General features: G+C 38.8%; 1 protein-coding gene and 1 long non-coding RNA gene across 7 annotated transcripts in view; one reads left to right on the forward strand and one right to left on the reverse strand.

Moving 5' to 3' along the window:
- Positions 1-1,710: 1,710 nt before the first annotated feature.
- Positions 1,711-18,691, forward strand: LOC116671416 (uncharacterized). Its single transcript, XR_004327266.1, has 3 exons — positions 1,711-1,826; positions 1,864-1,870; positions 18,674-18,691. It is a non-coding gene; the product is annotated as an uncharacterized LOC116671416 (long non-coding RNA).
- ca15b (carbonic anhydrase XVb) overlaps positions 1,872-19,672 on the reverse strand; it is a 25,817-nt gene continuing 8,016 nt past the window's right edge. For 3 of the 6 annotated variants that reach the window (XM_032502655.1, XM_032502657.1, XM_032502653.1), the window contains 6 exons: positions 3,806-3,976; positions 3,460-3,608; positions 3,020-3,115; positions 2,658-2,736; positions 2,211-2,374; positions 1,872-2,118 (listed from right to left, as the gene is read on the reverse strand). In XM_032502655.1, the coding sequence (XP_032358546.1) occupies positions 1,942-2,118; positions 2,211-2,374; positions 2,658-2,736; positions 3,020-3,115; positions 3,460-3,608; positions 3,806-3,976 (836 nt within the window). In that variant the 3' untranslated portion in view covers positions 1,872-1,941. Of the gene's footprint in view, positions 2,119-2,210; positions 2,375-2,657; positions 2,737-3,019; positions 3,116-3,459; positions 3,609-3,805; positions 3,977-4,081; positions 4,109-4,228; positions 4,302-4,652; positions 4,670-19,672 lie in introns of those variants that run through there. The other 3 variants (XM_032502656.1, XM_032502654.1, XM_032502658.1) reach the window with 2 other exon arrangements.

Raw genomic sequence — 19,672 nt, forward strand, 5'->3', positions numbered from 1 at the left:
GTCTAGGTTTATGAGATATTTTGATTAAAAAAGTGACAAATTACTGCACAGAAGTAGCCGTTGTGACCACGTTGCACATATAAGCTTCATTTTCTTCATATTTTAATTGTTTTACACAAATTTAATTACCTTCATGTTATGTTATTCTCATTCGTAATTTTAATTTCTATTTGAGTCCGTCACTGTGAGCCTTTTGATAGGGAGCTGTGCAGATGTAATGCAGTAAATCATTCTTAAAGGTAGTAGAGTTTAGGGCTTTCAATTAAATTGTGATGTTTTTTCTCATGTTAGGCCAAATGTAACTATAATGCTTTGGTATGATTGGACTATTTTTAAGTGACTATTAGAAAAAATTAGTTCTTAATATTACCTTCCTCTTGTGGTGTGTTTTTGAAAATAATTTCTTGATTCCAGCACCTTCAGAATCCACATTATTCAAGACTTACATGCCATGATAAATCTTTAAAAGATTACATGTTGGTCAGTCTTTAGTTACAGCCCTGTACCCAACCTGGACAACTGGTTGGTATCTTCATTAGCAACACCACATCCTCTGGGACATGACATTCTCATATTAGTGACATTTAATCTGAGAGTTACAGCAGGTCAGAAGTACAATGAAAAAAAAAAATGTTGTTTAGCCTGATGAACGAGAGTCTACGGTTCCTCAGTGTTGGTTCACATTTATCTTCTGACTCACTGGTTGAGATGGATTTATGCAAAAACTAGCAGCTCTGCTCCTACAATAAACTCCTGGTTAACATTTAAATGTGAAAATGAGATACTTTGCTTCAAACTGATATGAAAAATTGTGCATGATAACTTCAAAGGCCTTCATATTTTTTTAACATGGAATCAATTAATTGTCATCTAGTTAACCATCAAATCTTAGTTCAAAGCACATTCAAAGTATTCAAGTGAGTTACAGGTTGCATAGGAGTATTTATTTTGTTTGTCAAGTGGGAAAGGTTAGATAAGGTCTAAGTTGCTGAGGAATGAGATACACTTCATACTCACAGACATCAATTATAAAGATAAGGGATTCATGAAAAAAAGTTTGATCATGCTACATCTGAACAGCTGAACTCTAAACGCATGATCAGATGCTAATGGAGTAAAGGATAAAGAATAAAAAGCCCTCTATCAAGGAATGTTTTAGTTTGATGACGGACACTAAAATTCAAATGAAGTAACACAAAACACTGAAGTGTAATCTCTGAAGTAAAGTACACCTGGTTTGATAAGTACAAAAGGCTTTTATGCCATGTAATGTTTTGTGAACTGTCAAGTATTCTCGATAACCACACCTCAAGTGTCAGGTTCAAGTTCAGTCCAGGTGCAACAATAGGGACCAAATTGTAATGCTAAATGCTTCCTCAAAATTACGTTTCCGAAATTCTAAACTACCATTACTACCCAGGGAACTTAGTGCATGTGCACATCTTATGTCATGCACCTGAATGCAGCTTTGACAGCAAGTAAACAGAATGAGCTGTGCTTCAATTCTAAATACAACATTTTAAATTCTAGTGTGAATCATGTCCAACCTAAATCTATTAAGAAAGATGTGCAATCATGCATACAACTGATTAAAACTAACAATGAATTGTTTACAAAAACTTTATGATGGAATACCACATCATAGTGAGGCAGACATCATCACATGTTAACATTATTAATGCATAGATCGATTTTGCAAGTACTTGTGGTAGGCTCAGTTTTGCTTAGTTGTTATCTTATGTGCATATGGAATCCTACATTCAGAATGTAGGGGACTAAGAATGAGTAGTTCATTGTATACTTAATGTATTAACAATGTGGACACAGTCAGAAACCACATGAAGGGGGAGAGGACAGATTAAGGCAAAAGGTGTACTTTCATTGCAAAGAGATTTACCAGCAACAACATAAGTTGCTGAGACATCACCGTCTTTCATGGCCCTAAGAACTCCCAAGAACCAGGCTCAGAGCCATCAGAGCCAGAGAGTAGCAGGCTTTGGAGGTAGAGCTGGCAGCCTGTGTTGTGACACGTTGAGCTGGCTGGATGTCTCTGTAGACATTGATCATAAAAGGGGATGTACTATTGGAGAAGTGTACTGTTTTGCTGAAGAGGTCAATCTGGAAACAAGATGTGGAGCACTGTCAGAGCAATTGTGCTAATTGGTCCTGGCCATTGTACTTAAAGACACACCAGGAAAGAAACAACTCACCACGTCTTTGCTGACTTTTATTGTGTCCTTAAACACCGTCCAAACCACAGCCTCATGGCACAAGGGGTTGGTCAAAGAGCCAAGGTAGCGGTAATACTTGGTGCGATCCACCCCGGTCAGGAGATCGTCCAGTGAAATTCCAGGTGCCACGGTAACATTGTCGCCTAAAGACAGAAACATGAACTCTGAAGAGACTGGAACTTTTACACATAAAAAAAGATGTCTTATTAATAAGATAGCCTAAAGAAAGGAAAGGGGAGAGAGAGGGTGGACAATGTGCAGCAAGGGCTTTGTGTTAGACTTGAACCGGGGCCACTGTGTTAAAGACTGAGCCTTAGTACATGGGGCGCATGCTCAACCAGGTGAGCTACCAGGGCACCCAACACACATTAATTCAAACACATTGGATCAGCTTCTCCACAAGAAAAGAGTAAAGTCTCTCCTTACCGCTGTTTGGGATGTTTGTCAGGTAGGAGCTCAAGGTGCGCCAGCTTGCAGGTTGGCCAGTTGCATTACCTGACATTTCCTGTAAATTACACACATTGTCATTAGTCTCAATGGGAGGGTGAGGAATAAACAAACAGTGGAGTCACACATTAAACTAAAGAGAACATTCCAAATCATGCAAGCCGACAGCTGAATTAACAGAAATAGGATGAAAAGTGAATTATGAATTTTTTTAAGGTAGCATTTGACATTTTACAAAAACTTAGGTAAAGAAGTGAACCAAACGTATAGCAATGGGATTTGAAATTGCTAAATTAAAAGTATTTTGGTGTTACAAAACTTTGAAATGCATCTTTTCTCACTTCAATCAAGAAACCAAGAGCAGCAAGTCCAGTAGAGTCTGCAAAAGCCTGAGATGTGTTCCGATTATAGGATGCCTTGCTGTTTACAATGTGTAACTGGGGGAGTTAAGTAAAGAAAAAAACATTTGGTAAGATTTTATAATAATTAAAGGGTAATAAGCAACCACTTACTGGGTAAGTCCTACATTTAAATACAAAACAACCAAACAAATGATTAGACCTCTGTTCATGTTGAAGGTGAAGGTGAAAACACCTGCGTTAAGGGCCTTTATTAAGTAGCAGTAGAATCCATTAAGTATCAATATCTTTATTCATGACGATATTACACATAGGTGTCAGGTGATTATCCTGTAGGCTCTCTTCTAAAGTATTACCAAATATTAAATATGAATTTAATACCGGCAAAACTAACTTATAGCCTATCATGAAACAACGTCTACCTCCATGGGATAGCGCTTGCCATCCACGGTGTGCTCAGAGCCGGGGACAGAGGTGCCATTACCCCAGTGCAAGTGGAACTGCAGGCTGTCGTAGTCCTCGGACAGATCTCCTCCTGAAATCCTCACACCACTGTCGAGGTAGACTCTGACTGGAAAAGGTTGGAAAAACAGAATGGACCAGTAAGTCAAAACCCCAAAATTTCAGAATGGTATTTTTAAGCCTCAAGAATATTATAAGTCCAAAGAAAATTATATAAAACCTTAATATTTTCTTCCTCCATAACCAAATACAAGTAAAGCATCTGACATCATTTAATGGGGTTTCTGTCCGCAACCCACTCCTCACCTGTGTAGCCAGAGTTTCTGATCGTTTTCATTGTGGATTTGCTGTTGTAGTTGTGAAAGGTGAATTCAGTCAGATTGGAGTTAACTTGGGCAGATGCTGAGACGATGTTAATGGGCGACTGGCGGCTGCCATTGCAGTGCCCACCAGGAATTGTTGGCCACGTCGTTTGATCTATAAATAGAAACGAGACTTTATGTAGGCTAGGTGCAGAGTAGCAGCGGTGAAGATGTTAACATGATAATGTGGCCATTTAGAGATAAATGAGATTATACTCACCACAGCCTGGCTCATGATAACACCAGGCTGGAGAAAAAACAACGCATTATTTATTCTCATTCATGACAAAAAAATCTACAAAGAAACACACTGTTAATCCAGAGAGTAATGTAGATTATAGATAAACAAAAAAGTTCCAATACCTACCGACACGATTTGACTGACAGTGGGCGCTTGGCACAAAGACGCACACAGCTACCGCAGTTACAATCCAGTTCATCTTAAAACAAACAAACTCACCATTTTTTTCACCAATACAAATGAGCACCCACATTAAACCTTTGACAAGAAACCTAACTACAGCCATACACATGTCTGAATACGAGAATACAATCAACGTGTTAATTTTGAGTAGATTTCAAATTGACACTTTGAACGCCAAATGAACCAATTACGCACACATTCTAAATATAATTTGCACTTTTTACAATAATTGAAATAATCTCAAACGTATGAAAAATTTGAAAATGCTACTGGAAAGAAATCAGAGACCCATATTGTGCAAAAAAAGTCCGTTTTAGACAATAGGTCTTTCGGCCACAGCTATGATCTGAGGAGCAGAGTGTCCTACCTTTGACGCACCTGTTCTCTTCTCCGTTTGTGGAGCCTCTCGTCATTCTTTTTATTTGCTCAGCCCATCCTCTAGCTGCTCAGAAACCGCCTGTATAGGTTCTTTACTCTGAGGGAGAGTTTTTTTTTTTTTTTTTTTTAGAGTCATAATCACTAAATGTTTGACCTATGACTCAAGACAGTGTGGCGGGAGCGGATAATCAATCGATTTTTATCCTTAAATATGGTATGCTAGAAGGAGGGAAACGAACTTAGGAACAGACAATGCCACCTAGGGAATTGCACCCCAGGATATAAAAAACAATTTGAATAAGGACACAGTCGAAAACTGAGGAGGCAGAGACAGTAGAGAAAATAAAATGTTTTTATTAACAATGATCTAGACAAACTACTAACAATGCTCTAACTATATTAGAACTCACATCAGTGGGCTGGTGCTTAGGTGGGGGCAGACTTTGTTGTTCAGTAACAACCCCGTCACTGAACAACAAAACAATCTCAGAATATACACTGAAGCAAAACAGAAATGTATTCAAATTAAACAAACTTAATAAACTAAAGAAACAGAAAAGTACCCTTAACAAAAAGAACAGAGTAAAACAGGACAGCAACAGGTGAACCTAAAACACAAAAAGGCACAGGTTAGTTAAAGGAGACGATTTTAAATCAATAAGAAAACCTAAAAATGGGAACCCTACTTACCACCTTCAGCAGGGAACCACCACTAGGGATCAGCAAAAGACCAAGCCAGCTGAGGCATTTTATAATGCACCTGGGCAGGGGGAGAAGTTAAGGGAGGAGATTTGCTACACTGCTGGAGAACACCTACCATGGTTCACTACAAGTATAAATCCGCCAGTATTTCTGTCAGAATTTACCTAGAACTAATGCCTCGCTTTCGCATGTATCATACTGCATAGCTAATATACTGTATGTATGGATATTTCAAAAGGAAATCAATGAGAAGGTATTATTTTTATAAACATTTTTAGTATTATAAATTTGTGCTGTTGCCACCTCCATAAAGTTTTCTGGTACTCCTCCATTGTTGGTACACGTACAAGTACTGGGCCACAAGTACAAGCACAGAGGAAGCTCCATGACCAGACATGGGGATGTACTACCAGTAGAGATGGGAAGTAACAAAGTACAAATACTTCGTTACTGTACTCAATTAGATTTTTCATAAATTTTAACTTTACTAGGCAACTTATTTAGTGGGAATTTTAATTTTACTCTTTACTTTTTAAACACGAATATCGGTACTTTCTACTCCTTACATTTTTAAAAATTGGCTGGTTACTTTAGTTTGGTACGAAAGGTTGTCCAACAGGTGTGATTGTGAGTGCACGTCGGAGAATAGTGCAGACACTCGCCTCACCGCGAGCAGCAGCTACACTGAGAAAAAATGAGAGGAAAATAAAGAGACTAGCTGTCCGGTGGATAATCAGCTGAGACTTTGAGAACTGTAAGTCATATAACTTATGTTGTCAGTTCATTTAAGCCTGTTGTATTGGTCTATATTTCTTGTATATTTTAATTAAGTTGGCTAGTGATTTTGTTGCTTGTGTGCTTCACCTGTTAGCTAGGTTACACCTGGCCGTTGATTCAATATAATGGAGATTGTTGAACGCCCTCCCTCACGTATGTATTTTAGGTGCATTATTTCCATGCTAAAGTTACACGGCATTAAGATAATGTAATTAATACAATGCTATTTATTTCTTGCTGAACCACACAAACACAGGTATAGCAAAGCCACGCCCATGTGTGTACTGTTGCTCGATTGTAACTAAGCATCAAAACAGATGTGTTTTAACAAACACACCTGGGCCGAGTTGGAAACCAGAATCAGCTTTAAATACAGTCCTAACCTAGACCTCAGTAACTAGTTTCAAAATGTAATATACACAGAATCACACTTTTTCATATCTTACTCAGTCAGAATCATATTAACTTGGAGTCCCAGTTTTTGGCACATTAAAAGGTGATTTTGTAGGCCTATTGGCAGATACACATTTAAAATGTAGCCAATGGCGTATAAAGAGCCTTTTTTTCCATGTCCACTAAAGTTTCTCAGCATGTACTCTAGTAACATGTGTGGTCATTCGCAAGGCTACTTTTACTTTAATACTTTAAGTAAATTTCCCAAGCCTGTACTTTGTTACTTTTAGTTGAGTTAAGGGAAATCAGTACTTCTACCAGAGTATTTTTTTAACACAAGTACCTGGACTTCTACTTGAGTACGGGAGGTGAACACTTTTGCCATCTGTGACTACCAGGGGGGTAAGGAGGCCCCCTGTCCTTGTTCCCATTCAGCGGGAAAAAGTGAAGAGGCTGGAGTCAAACAAGCAGCTTGGGGTCCAAAAACACAAGAATAGGTCCCATTCCAATGATGCCCTTTTCAGGAAGAGACAGTAGACTGTTCTCTCTGAGGAGACTCCGATTCTTCAGTGTGCTGGGGTGGTGCTATCAAGGTAGGGAGGCCAGCAGACTCAACAAGCTGTTACATAAGGTCAGCATGGGGACCCCGTTGGAACTGGACAGTGTGGCGGCAGTGGCGGAGAAGAGGACAAGAGAAAAATCAGAGCCATCTTGAACAACCCTCCCCCCCTTTACAAAGAGCTGTGTCAGAGTGGCAACTGATTTGTAACATAAAGTTGTAAAAATAAAATTGATATGACTTGAATTTGTTAGGCTTTTTTGTTCTTGATCTGCTATCTGTCTAATGTGTAAGTTGCAAAGTCATTCTGACCAATCATCACCGCTAAGATTTTAAAAATGTTAAACATCTGTTTATGGTCACTGGTTCCTGGTCACTCTTCCTCATGTCAAAAAAAAAGTCCCTGTTCTGGGGTTGGCATCAGCTACGAGGAAACTGAATTACTGGTTTAGTCACCGAGGATAGTCCTACCATCCATTTCAGTCTGCTTTGTTTTGTCATACCAAGAAGTGCAGACTACAAAATTAGTTTAATTTTATTTAAAAATCAAATTTTTCTGGTCCTTATGAAAATGGGGGTCTCTGTTCGCTTTAAAATGCACTAAAGCAGAAATAATAAACATGGGATCCGGGGCCCCTAGGGGATCCTCAGAGCTACTGCAGTGGGGCCTCCAAATGATGTTTTGAAAGTTTATTAAAATATCTTAAAATGAATCCAACATATTAGCAATATGTATCAGCCTCTTATGGAAAAAAAGACTGTATAACAGCTTTAGGCTGCCCTACAGTTATTGTAGGCTAATATCCAACTCAATTTTATACAATTTAGTATGTTTGCAATGTACTAGTCAGCATTATGCTCTAGCCTATATTATACTGCAAGTTTTGCTTGAACAAATACAATAAATGTATCCATCTTTCTATAGATTTAAATGCTTACTCCATTATATGTTCAATACTTTCTTGTAAGTGTATTTTCAATTTGAGGTATTATTTTGATGGCCCCATACAGTGTGTGAAATTGGTCTAGAGCTTCAGTAGAGAACTGGTCAGTAAGCTGTCTATTGTTAACCAACATGAGATTTTACTGAACAGGTCAATCATATCCCACAGCGCAGGATATAAAATTACATCTGTTAATCGTAAATGCACTTATTAAATTAGCTCATTGTGGGAAGGCGTGTAGCACGTGGATTAAATCATGGTATATGGAAGGAGTGACAAACAACTCCTTAGTGCAAAAAAACAATGTGTTGTAATAAACAAACAAGGTATGTGACACAAAGGCATAGTGACACACAAACACGGCAAAAGTGCTCACTTTCCATACTCAAGTAGAAGTACAGATACTTGTGTTAAAAAATACTCTGGTAAAAGTACTGATTTACCTTCTTTACTTAAGTAAAATTAACCAAGTACAGGCTTGGAAATTTACTTAAAGTATTTAAGTAAAATTAGCCTTGCAAATGACATTCATTTTTTATATAAAGCTCCCTGGACCACACACACACACACACACACACGTTACTAGAGTCCACGCTGAGAAACTTCAGTGGACATGGAAAAAAAAGGCTCTTTATACGCCATTGGCTATATTTTAAATGTATATCTGCCAATAAGCCTACAATATCACATTTTAATGTGCCAGAAACTGGGACTCCAGGTTAATAAGATTCTGACTGAGTAGCAAGATATGAATTAAAGTGCGATTCTGTGAGAATTCGGTGTAGCCTATATTACCATCCAATAAGACTGAAATCTGTATTGATGACGCAAACAATAAATATAACTCAGTGACGTTACTATGAACGTGAGGCGTCTGTGGCATCATTTTTTTACACTAATTAATCACAGTAACATTACGTAAGTAGGTTTACCTAAACAAAGCTTTTGAAATAAACTTACCCTGGCTTGTTGGGCCATATGGATCCTTGCCGACATGAACAGAAAAGCGCGCTTTGTCTTCTGATTGGTGATTGGCTTATCTCGCCCCACCCCCCTCTGCTCTCACAGCTTCAAGCACAAATTAGTTTTACACGAAATGTATCGCAGGAAGTGTTGCAAAAGTCGAGAGCGCAGACTCGCTGCTGTGTGATGCGAGAGAGCACATAGCAACAGATTCGAGAGGTTGTAATCACTGAGTTGTGGTTGTCCTGGAAAAGTGATTGAAGTTACAAGCTCTCAAATCATATTCTACAAGTGCTCACATCGCCTCTACGCACTCACGGTTTGCACCATATTTACCTTCATATTTTTCCAGCCAGCCAGAAAGATTTAAAAAGAGAAACTGGATCTTTGAATTTTTAGAGAACCACAATTTAATTCATATCTTGCTACTCAACCAGGATCTTATTTTCCTGGAGTCCCAGTTTCTGTAACAATAATCATTGATGTTTTAGGCCTCATTATATCTAGTAACATGCGTAGCTTTGCATTAAAAAAAAAAAGATTTCATTCGCAAGGCCACTTTTACACTTTAAGTAAATTTCCAAACCAGTATTTTAATTTTTCCTGAGTAAAGAAGTTAAATCAGTACTTCTAGAGTATTTTTTTAAACAAATATCTGTACCAGAAGCGAGTACTTTTGCCATCTCTGTAGTTTTGTATAGGCTACACAGTTTGGCAGTCCATAAGTGCCAAAATTAAAATAGATTGTTCTGATCAAATTGATATGATTTAAGACAAGATTAAAGTTTAATTTACCAAATGTTTTTAACACTTTATAGTAAGGTCCACATCTCCATTAACTAGTTGGTTATTAGTATGCATTTTATAATCCTTCAATGCATTATTCTGCATGACCATGTTCAAAAGCTACTAAGCAAGAGTTCTCTCAATAACCTAATTACTACATATTTATAGCAAGTTAGGTGTACCTTAATGTAAAGTGCAACCAAAAATACAAATTCACATTCATTGTCAGGTTTAAAATTCACAATTTGTCAATTGTAAAAAAATAAAATCACTTTCTGCGTATTCCAAAGCATAAAGGTCCTATAATTAGTACGTTATTAAAAATGAAATGGTCATTTCATTATCCAAATGAAGTGCAAACTAGACTTTTAGCTTTTAACTTAAATTAGGTCTTGATTTGGGCTCATTTTAATGAACATGTAATTTTTAGTGTTCAGTTGCATGAAACACCAATTTGAGAAAACATTTTATGCTCCGTTTTTTTTGGCCAGGGATGCCATGTCTGTTATGCTACAAGTTAACAAGGGTCCATTTCTTTGTGCAAAGTTGTTAGAAAAGAAAGGTACAGTTGTCTTAATAAAATACATTGTCAGACCTGAGCTTCTGTAAAATACAAAAACATTTCAAAAGTCCAAAGTACTCTAGAGCAATTCACAACAAAAACTTAAGTATTAAAAAAGCAGATTTCAATGAACATGGAGATAAAAGTATCTATAAAACAAATGCAAACATTTTCTTAGACAAACTAATTGTTCCAACCCAAAGACAACAAAAAACTTGTAATAAAACATGATTTTGTAGATCAGTAACCATTTATTTCCAGTAGACCTTATTTACATTCATTTAGAGCCCTGTTTAAAGGGCTTTTCTGCAGCACGACAGGTGGGCGAGGCCGTCAAACTGAATACAGGGCTTCTGACTCAAAACATGGAGGCAATAGCAGGCCAAAACTATGCAACTGTAGTGATAGAAGCCAAAAGCTGAGGCCTGTACTACGAAGCAAGATTTGACATTAGAGGTAACTTCAAGTTCAACCCAGGGTTTTCCTGTATCACAACGGTGAATCAGTTGTTCCCGGGTTCAATTGCCATGGTAACTTATGCGGAACACCTAACCTGCTCAAGAGCTTAGGACATCCGGTGGAGCTTGGTGCGGAGAGGTGCACTCATAAGTTAAAACATTTAGAGAGACAACTCCGGTCACATTCCATGATTGTATCTTTATGAAATTAGCCTACATAATTTTTCAGTGGAGGGAATAACGTATCTTTGTTGGTTTGCGCTGTGTGTTGCCAATGCGCACATTGTTTCAATTATGTTTTTATATTGGCTCTCACAATCACGTCCCACTGCCAGGGTTGCAACTGAAATAATATGCTAGGCAACAGTTTATGGAATGCAAAAGTGTAATTATGGTTAGATCTTTTGCCTTTCTGATTAGAAAAGGACTTTGAAGCAACATAATTTACTTACAGTGTGCTTTTTGCTAGCTTTTATTCCTGATTTAGGAAGCAGGAAGAAAGTCTTGCATTTTGCTTGCAAAACTGTGTTTTCAGAATACTGTACAATTCTAGTTTGGCCTTTTTATGTAAAATATGAGTCTTTGGTAGATTTTGGCAATTGGTCACGCTGTAAAAACATTTCCTCTTTTATGTGAAAATGCTCACCTCTTAATTGGGAAACCCTGGGTTGTTTAAACAAGTTGATGACCCCTGTCATGACATGGTTTATGCAGGACAGAGGTGGTTAGGGTTAGTAAAGCCAGGTAACTGAAAGAAATCCAGGGCATGTTGATCTTGATCTGTAGTACGGGCCTTAGGTCTGCAAAGTCATCTAGACTCAAAAGCGGGAAGGCAGGATACTGTGGTGGCAGTTTTAGTCAAAAGGTGACAGATAATCTGGGGGAGGCCAGTGAAGAGATATGGGAACCCAATATAATGGGTTTGTAAAATCTGTAGTTCAAATTCAGGGAACATTAATGCCTGGCTGCAAGGCTAGATGACCAGCTGAGCAAAATCGACCCCACAACCCAAAAGCCTTGGGTTCACTGTGACTCAGTTCCGCTTTAGTAATTTGATTTTGCGCTTCTTAGTTTGGGAATTTTCATCAGACACAACGGACTACTGCATCATTACATAATTTAAGACTCAGGAAATGCAGGATTGACCCAAACACAGACAACGCAGGTAGGACTTACAAACAGGTCCAGGAATCAGGAGGCAGGTAAGGGTCAAAACCAGGAAGCCAGTCTATAAAGGCAAATAAATTCAAAAAAGGACTTAGGAAATCCACAGACCAAAAGATCAGGCAGCATTTCCAAACAGGTATGTAACAAAGGTTGGATTCCAGGTTCCAGATAACAGAAGCGAGCAAGCAAAAGGAAGAAACACATGACAACTTTGATGATCTGAAAGGGAGCGAGTGGATATGGGCTGGTTACATACTGCAGGGCTGACGAGGGAAATTGGAAACAGGTGAAGAGGTGGATGGATGAGGAAGTCAGGTGACTGGAGCATGGAGACAATCTGAGGGCATCTGGTGGACAGGAAGAGAATAGATATGAACGGGTTTGGGGAAGTGGGACTGTGGCTGGAGGGAGGGAGGGACAGAGAGGCAGAATGTGACACACATGATGCTTTTTCTGAAATCCGATTGTCTTTCATGAAATGACCACAATAAGACATACAGAAATTCTGGGGCCTCTGGGTAGCTAAACAGGTTAATTAGGCCATGTCCGACTGATTATTGATCCATCTCAATATAGCATGACTTTGTCTTTTAGCTCTTTAATTCATAATCCATCCAGTGACTGCTCCTCAACAACACTCTGGGCTAATAGCAGAAAAAACATGATATGCATCCTTTAATTCTGTAAAAGCTGTAAAAATTCCTTCCAGTGAAGCTGTGGACTGCCACATTACACCTGGAGAGAAGTGTGTTTTGCAGAGAATTGTGTATATCTTGAATGATAAACTAAAGCATTGGAAAAAATATGCTCCCTAGTTATTTCTTATCGTAAACAAAACCCAAATTCAACAGAAACTCAAAAATGGCATCCCCCCTTTTATTTTATTTTTCCCTTTCTTTCTTTTCTCTGTGTCATTTCTGGCAAACAGTGTCAAATAAAAGCATTTCTCTTTTCTGTATGAATATATCAAAATCTTTGCTCAAATGCTTCCAATATTTGACTCAGAAAGATAGTAGGCTAATTGGCCTTACCTTCTGAAAAAGGGCTGCAGAACAAATCCTTTATGAATGGTAGAATGGTGAACCAAAATCAGATTTAAATAAATTAAATTTAGAGATATTATTAGATTAGATTAGATTAGCAAACAACAGAGAATGAGCAGAAGATACAGAATAAATATAAAGTGGCGTCAAATAAAATGTATTGTGAAGTGCAGTTACCAAAGTACAAAAAACTATATTGCAGTATAAGTAAGTAAACTACGTTAAAATTCAATTGAATATGTAATTAAATAATATAGCAAAAGCAGGTAACCATAATATAAATGATATTGGGGGGTATCAGTCTGCTGCTAAAGGAGCTGCTCAGGGACCTCACAGTGTTGTGTAGGGGGTAAGAGGTGTTGTCTATTATGGCTGTCAGTTTAGCTAACATCCTTCTCTCCCCCACTTTCTCTACGTGGTCCAGATTTCAGTTCAGGACAGAGCTCGCTCTCCTGATCAGTCTATTGAGTCTCTACAGCTTCAATGTCCAATCCCTGGATGCTCACCGGTGAGAAGTGGGATGTTTCCTCCTAAAGTTGACAATCATAACAGATTCAGCTCATCTGCCCAGTCCTTGTCTCCGCTGGCTTGGTTTCTCCCCACAGCTTTGCCATGGCCTGAGATGTTTTGCAGCCCTCTCCGGACGTCCCTGGCGTTGTTCTGTTCCAGACTCTTTTTTTAATTTCCTCCCGTGGATGACCTTTCCCCTCATGATCCTGAGCCAGAGTTCCTTCTGGACTCTGCGCAGCTCCTCTCTGTCCCCTGATGCAAACACCCTCTTCTTCTCATTCAGCAGGGCCTTAATCTCAGAGGTCACCCAGGGTTTGTTGTTGGGAAAACACTGAACCAACTTGGAAGGCACAGTGTTCTCAACACAGAAGTTAATATGGTTAGTGATGCATTGGGTCATGCTGTCAATGTCGGTGCCATGGGGGCTGCAGAGTGCTTCCCAGTCTGTAGTTTCAAAGCAGTCTCTGAGCCTATCACTGACCTCCTCAAACCACTGCTTCACAAACCTTTTCACAGGTTGTTGTTTGGACACCAAAGGAGAGTAGTCTGTGACCAGATGGACGAGGTTGTGATCTGAGCGGCCGAGTGGGGGGGAGGGATGAGGTGTATGCATATTTGATGTTTGCATACAGTAAATCCAAAGTTGTGATGCCCCTGGTGTGGCATTTAAAATGCAGAGTGAATGTGGGGAGAGCAGAGGACAGGGAAGCATGATTGAAGTCCCCGGAGATGAGGAGGAGGGAATGGGGGTGGTGGTTTTGAAGTTGAGAGACGACAGCGTTAATCTGATCTGTAGCTGCAGCAGCGACCGCCGAGGGGGGGGGATGTACACGGTCACAGCAATAAGCTGTGAGAACTCCCTCGGGAGGTAGCATGGCCGCATGCTAACCGCTAACAGCTCCAAGTCTCTGGTACAGAGTTGCTCCTTCACACTGATGTGCCTCGGGTGGCACCATCCACTGACGCGGCGCCATCTACATGTATAAATATTATTACTATTGCTATCATTATTGTTATTATTGTTGTTGCTATTATATATGCTAGGCTTGCTCCCTAGTGGTTAGGCCTGGCAAATTAGATACTGGTAGCGGCAGATGGCCGCCCACCAAGAGCCAGAGTCTGTCTGAGATTTCTGCCTTTAAAAAGGGCATTTTTCCTTATCACTGTCGCACTACTTGCTCATGGGAAATTGTTGGGTCTTTGTAAAATATAGATTTTGTTCTACTTTCTGTAAAGTGTCCAGAGATAACTCCTGTTGGGATTCAATTGAAATTGAATTGAACTTGTGTTAGAGATGGATTTCAGAGCTACTGTTGATTCACTTTGGTTAGGAGTGTTAATGGTGAAGGTTATGGCCCTCATCCTATGCTGTGTTATCATTTCTGAGAAATGGTTTCCTTGTTTTCTGTGCAGGATTGGTTGAGCAGGTATGGCTACCTTGTTCCTTCTGACCCACGCACAAGTCAACTGCAGACTAAAGACAGGAATGAGAAAGCCATTCGTGTCATGCAGAGATTTGGCGTAGTCCACAAACGGGGGTGCTCAGTTACAACCTCTCAACATGAAACTGCCAGGACAATGTGAGATTTCACATACCTTGGGCCACAAGAGGTCAACTTTTCTAATCTGCTCTTTAGTTTCAGCATACAGTTTATGTGATCAACTTCTCTATAAGACAATAAAACCCTCAAACTCATGTCCACGCCAAGATGCTCTCTGGCTGATATTGTTGGTAATGAGGATATGCTGAGGAGGAAGAGGTGGAGGAAAAGATATGTGTGGCACAAGACAGACCTCACATGGAGGTGTGTTTCCTGTCATGCATGTTACATTGTGGCTTTATATCATCCCTGTATGAATCATCAAGCTTAGTGTATCATTCTCAGTTTCTGCTTTTCCCTCTTACATTTGTAAAAAATGACAGCCGTTACATCAGATGCCAAAAAGATTTGAATTACACCAAAGTATGTTTGGTTTTAATGCCAACAATGTTATTAAATACCTTAACAGAGGAAGGTTGTTGGGGAAGTGTACTGTTTTTTGTTATTTTTATCCAAAGTCACACAATCTTAGTAATATCTACAGTATTTGCATAACAGGCATAAAGAAAAGAAACACAAGATATAATTGAAGCTGCAGGCAGTGTTGGAAAAATTCAAAGGTTTCCGTTAATAATGTATTGTAGTAAGTATCCATTTCATAATATTCAGAAAATCATACAAAATTGAACATGCACATGTATTGTAAGTTCCGTTAAAGAAGGGTGGAGGTGGGGTCACATTTAAATATTTTAAAATGTACTTGAAAGTAACGCAATAGTTTCTTTCTGAAGTAACCACTTACTTTTATAATTTGTAACTACTTTTGTTACTTTCTGGCAGCAGTAACTAGAAACTGTAACTAATTACTTTTTAAAAGTAACTTGCCCAACACTGGTGATGATAGTTTGTATTACAGTAAGTAAAGGTTAAACAAAATTCTTAAATGTTAATTGTTATTTGCAAGTGAATTACATTATAGCTCAATGAAGGATGTTAAAGGTAACAAAAAGCCAATCAAGATGGCCAAAAAAATACAGTTGCAGTTTCCTTCCTTGTAAAGTTTGACAGTTTGGTTTTTCCTCTAGTGAGTCTTTATTTAAAAGTTTTAACTTTTTCTGTTCCAGTTCTGACCCCTTCTTCTATGAGCGCTGTCAGGGAGGCTTTGACGCAGTCGCAAATATCAGGGGAGAGGTCTTCTTTTTTAATGGTAACCATCAGGGATGCAGAACATAGAGAAGTTTTACAAAAATAAAATGTACTTTAAAATCTCCAAAATCATTTTGTACATTGTCCAAAAGGACAATGTAGGAAGGAAGAATGAAGGAAGAATCACTGGTTCATCATGGATCTAAGAAGAGAGAGCCAACAATGAACTAATTTCTCGAAATATCGCGCCTTTTCTTGTGGTCCAAGTCCTTCCCTATTGCATCTTGGATGCTTTTCTGTTGTTTAGACGTGGCTACATTCACTTAAAGTGTTTCCAAATGCACAATACTCTACTGTACTCTGTTCAGTTGTTTACACTGAGTATCTCCAAAATGGCCTTGCATCCGGGTTACTGCCCAGAACGTAACGTTGGTGTAAACCCTCTACAGTAGGGGCGAGGCCTTTAAACCAAGAATATATTGGAGCGTGATATTTAAATTACGATTGTTTCCAGATGCTGCATTCATCAATGTACGGCCATTCTTACGCTCTGATTGGTGTGATACAAACAGTTCATGAATCACACGTGAAGCCTGTCGTAAGGGGATTTCTGCACTCATATCTGTGCTGGTTTCTACGTTAGCTTGATAAATGAGGGCCATTGTGTTATGTCATAGGCATAAATATGTGATGAGTTTCTGGCACGAGTGCTAGTTAATAAACAAAACTACTGAGGTTTTTTAAGGGTAATGACATTTTGGTATGGATGGTATGAAGTGTTCAAGCAATGGAAAAAGAACAGCTCTTAAATTAGAAATCACTGAATCCTGCTGCTGCCGCTTTTTGGAGATGCCTACTTCTTCAAGGACAACCTTTACTGGGTGCTGCAGAACGGAAGACTGAACCAAGCTGTCGTAACTAAGCAGGCTGGGGGCCAGGGTATGAGATATGTTGACGACTTAAAAAGTGAAAAATTATTGCACAAAAGTAGCCGTTGTGTGTTTAGGGAATAAAAAAATGTAAAGTTATTTTCTCAGTTTAGGTCTATTGTAGTTACTGTAATGCATTGGTATGTGTGGAAAATGTTTAAGTAACTAAAAAGGGGGTTATGAGATATGTTGAATCCATTACTATGATCATATCTTTACCTTTGTTTTTTTTTAACATGGTATAAATTAATTGTCATCTAGTAAACCATAAAATCTATTGTTTTAAATTATTCAAGTGAGTTACATGTTGCATAGTAGTATTTATATTGTTCTTCAAGTGGGAAATGTCTAGATAAGCTCTGAATTGCTGAGGAATGAGTAACACTTGCATCCTCACAGACGTCACTGATGGAGAAGATAAGCGATTTAGAATTAAACATTTGAACTCTAGCGCATGATCAGATGCTCATGGAGTAAAGGATTATAATGAAAAGCCCTCTATCAAAGAATGTTCTAGTTTGTTGTTTAGCATTACTGACTAAAATTCAACTGAGGTAACAAAACAAAAATAAAAGTGTGATATTTGAAGGAAAGTACACCTGGTTTTATAAATACAACAGGCTTTTATGACAGATAACATTTGGCGAACTATAAAGTGAAGTCCTCTCAATAACCACGCCTCAAGTGTTTGGTTCAAGTTCAGTCCAGGTGCAACAATTGAGATAAAATTCGTAACACAATGCAATTTTTTTTTTTTAAAGAAGAAAAAAAGTTTGCTCAATAGAAATTTCCCACAATTTTTGAATATTTATTTAAAGCATTCTGACACATGTATTGCCAAATTATTAAAGTAAATATGAATGAAGAAAAGAGATTGACACAATACCTGAGGTCACAGCTCTGTTACATGTGCAAATAGTGCAACAGAGTGCATTCTGGAAACTGGCACTCAAGGAAAAATGTAATTCATATTATTGTAATAAATGTAGTTGTTCATTCAAATGAATGACACGTCATATCTTCATCACATCCACTGAATGAGCGTTCTGCTTTGCAACACGGCTACATTTCATCTGCTAACATTATCTGCACTGACGAGGACAAAAATAAAAGCAAATCAGGGTCTAAAATAAGGGAATATAAAAACACAAACACATTATTGATTATGAAATCCTATTCTGCGACTTTTGTTTGTACAGACTTGCACAGTCTCTAGACAGATACATGGCGGCAGATTGTAATGCAAAAACCATTACTACCCAGTGAACTTATTGCTTGTGCATATCTTTTTTTAGGCACCTGAATGCAGCTTTGACAGCGCAGAAACAGACAATGAGTTGTGCTTCACTTCTCAATACAACATTCTGAATTCTTGTGTTGTAGGTACTATGATAGGCTCAGTTTTGCTTGGTTGTGATCTTACGTGTCCCCGAAATCTTACATTCTGGATTTAGGGGACTAAGAATGAGTAGTTCATTGCATACTTGTATTATATACTTGTATGTTTACGTATTAACAATGTGGACACAGTCAAACAAACCACATGAAGGGGGATCAGATTAAGGCAAAAGGTGTACTTTCATTGCCAGAGATTTACCAGCAACACATAATTGCTGAGACACCACCACCTTTCATGCCCTAAGAACTCCCAAAACCAGGCTCAGAGCCATCAGAGCCAGAGAGTATCAGGCTTTGGAGGTAGAGCTGGCAGCCTGGGTTGTGACACGTTGAGCTGGCTGGATGTCTCTGTAGACTTGCATCAAAAGGTGATGTGCTGTCGGAGACATGTACTTTTTTGCTGAAGAGTCAATCTGGAAACAAGATGTGAGCACTGTTAGCAACTGTGCTGATTGGGCCGTGTACTTAAGACACCCCAGAAAAAAAAAAACTCACCACGTCTTTGCTGACTTTTATTGTGTCCTTAAACACAGTCCAAACCACAGCCTCATTGCACGAGGGGGATGGTCAAGAGCCAAGGTAGCGGTATACTTGGTGCGATCCACCCCCAGTCAGGAGATCTCCAGTGAAATTCCAGGTGCCACGATAACATTGTCGCCTGAAGACAGAAACATGAACTCTGAAGAGACTGAACTTTTACAAAGTTTTTAAAAGATTTTTTTGGGGGGATTGCCTGATCTTTATTATCAAAAAGCTGAATAATGAAAGGGGGACGATGTGCAGCAAGAGCCAATGGGTCGGATCTGAACATGGGCCACGCGTTACATGGGTGACAACCAGGTAAGCTACCAGGGCACCAAATACACATTTTATTTCAAACACATTTATTCAACTCTCCACAAGAAAGATGTAAAGCCTCTTCCTTACTTTGTTTGGAGATTTGTCAGGTAGGATCTCAAGGTCGCCAGCTTGCAGGTTGGCCAGTTGCATTACCTGACTTTCCTTTAATTACACACATTGTCTTAGTCTCAATAGGGGGTGAGGCATAATTAACACAGTGGAGTCACACATTAAACTAAAGAGAACATCCTAAATTATGGCAGATAGCTGCATAGACAGATATTTTTCTCG

The sequence above is a fragment of the Etheostoma spectabile genome, chromosome 21, assembly GCF_008692095.1.
Source record: "Etheostoma spectabile isolate EspeVRDwgs_2016 chromosome 21, UIUC_Espe_1.0, whole genome shotgun sequence".
NCBI classification, from domain to species: domain Eukaryota; kingdom Metazoa; phylum Chordata; class Actinopteri; order Perciformes; family Percidae; genus Etheostoma; species Etheostoma spectabile.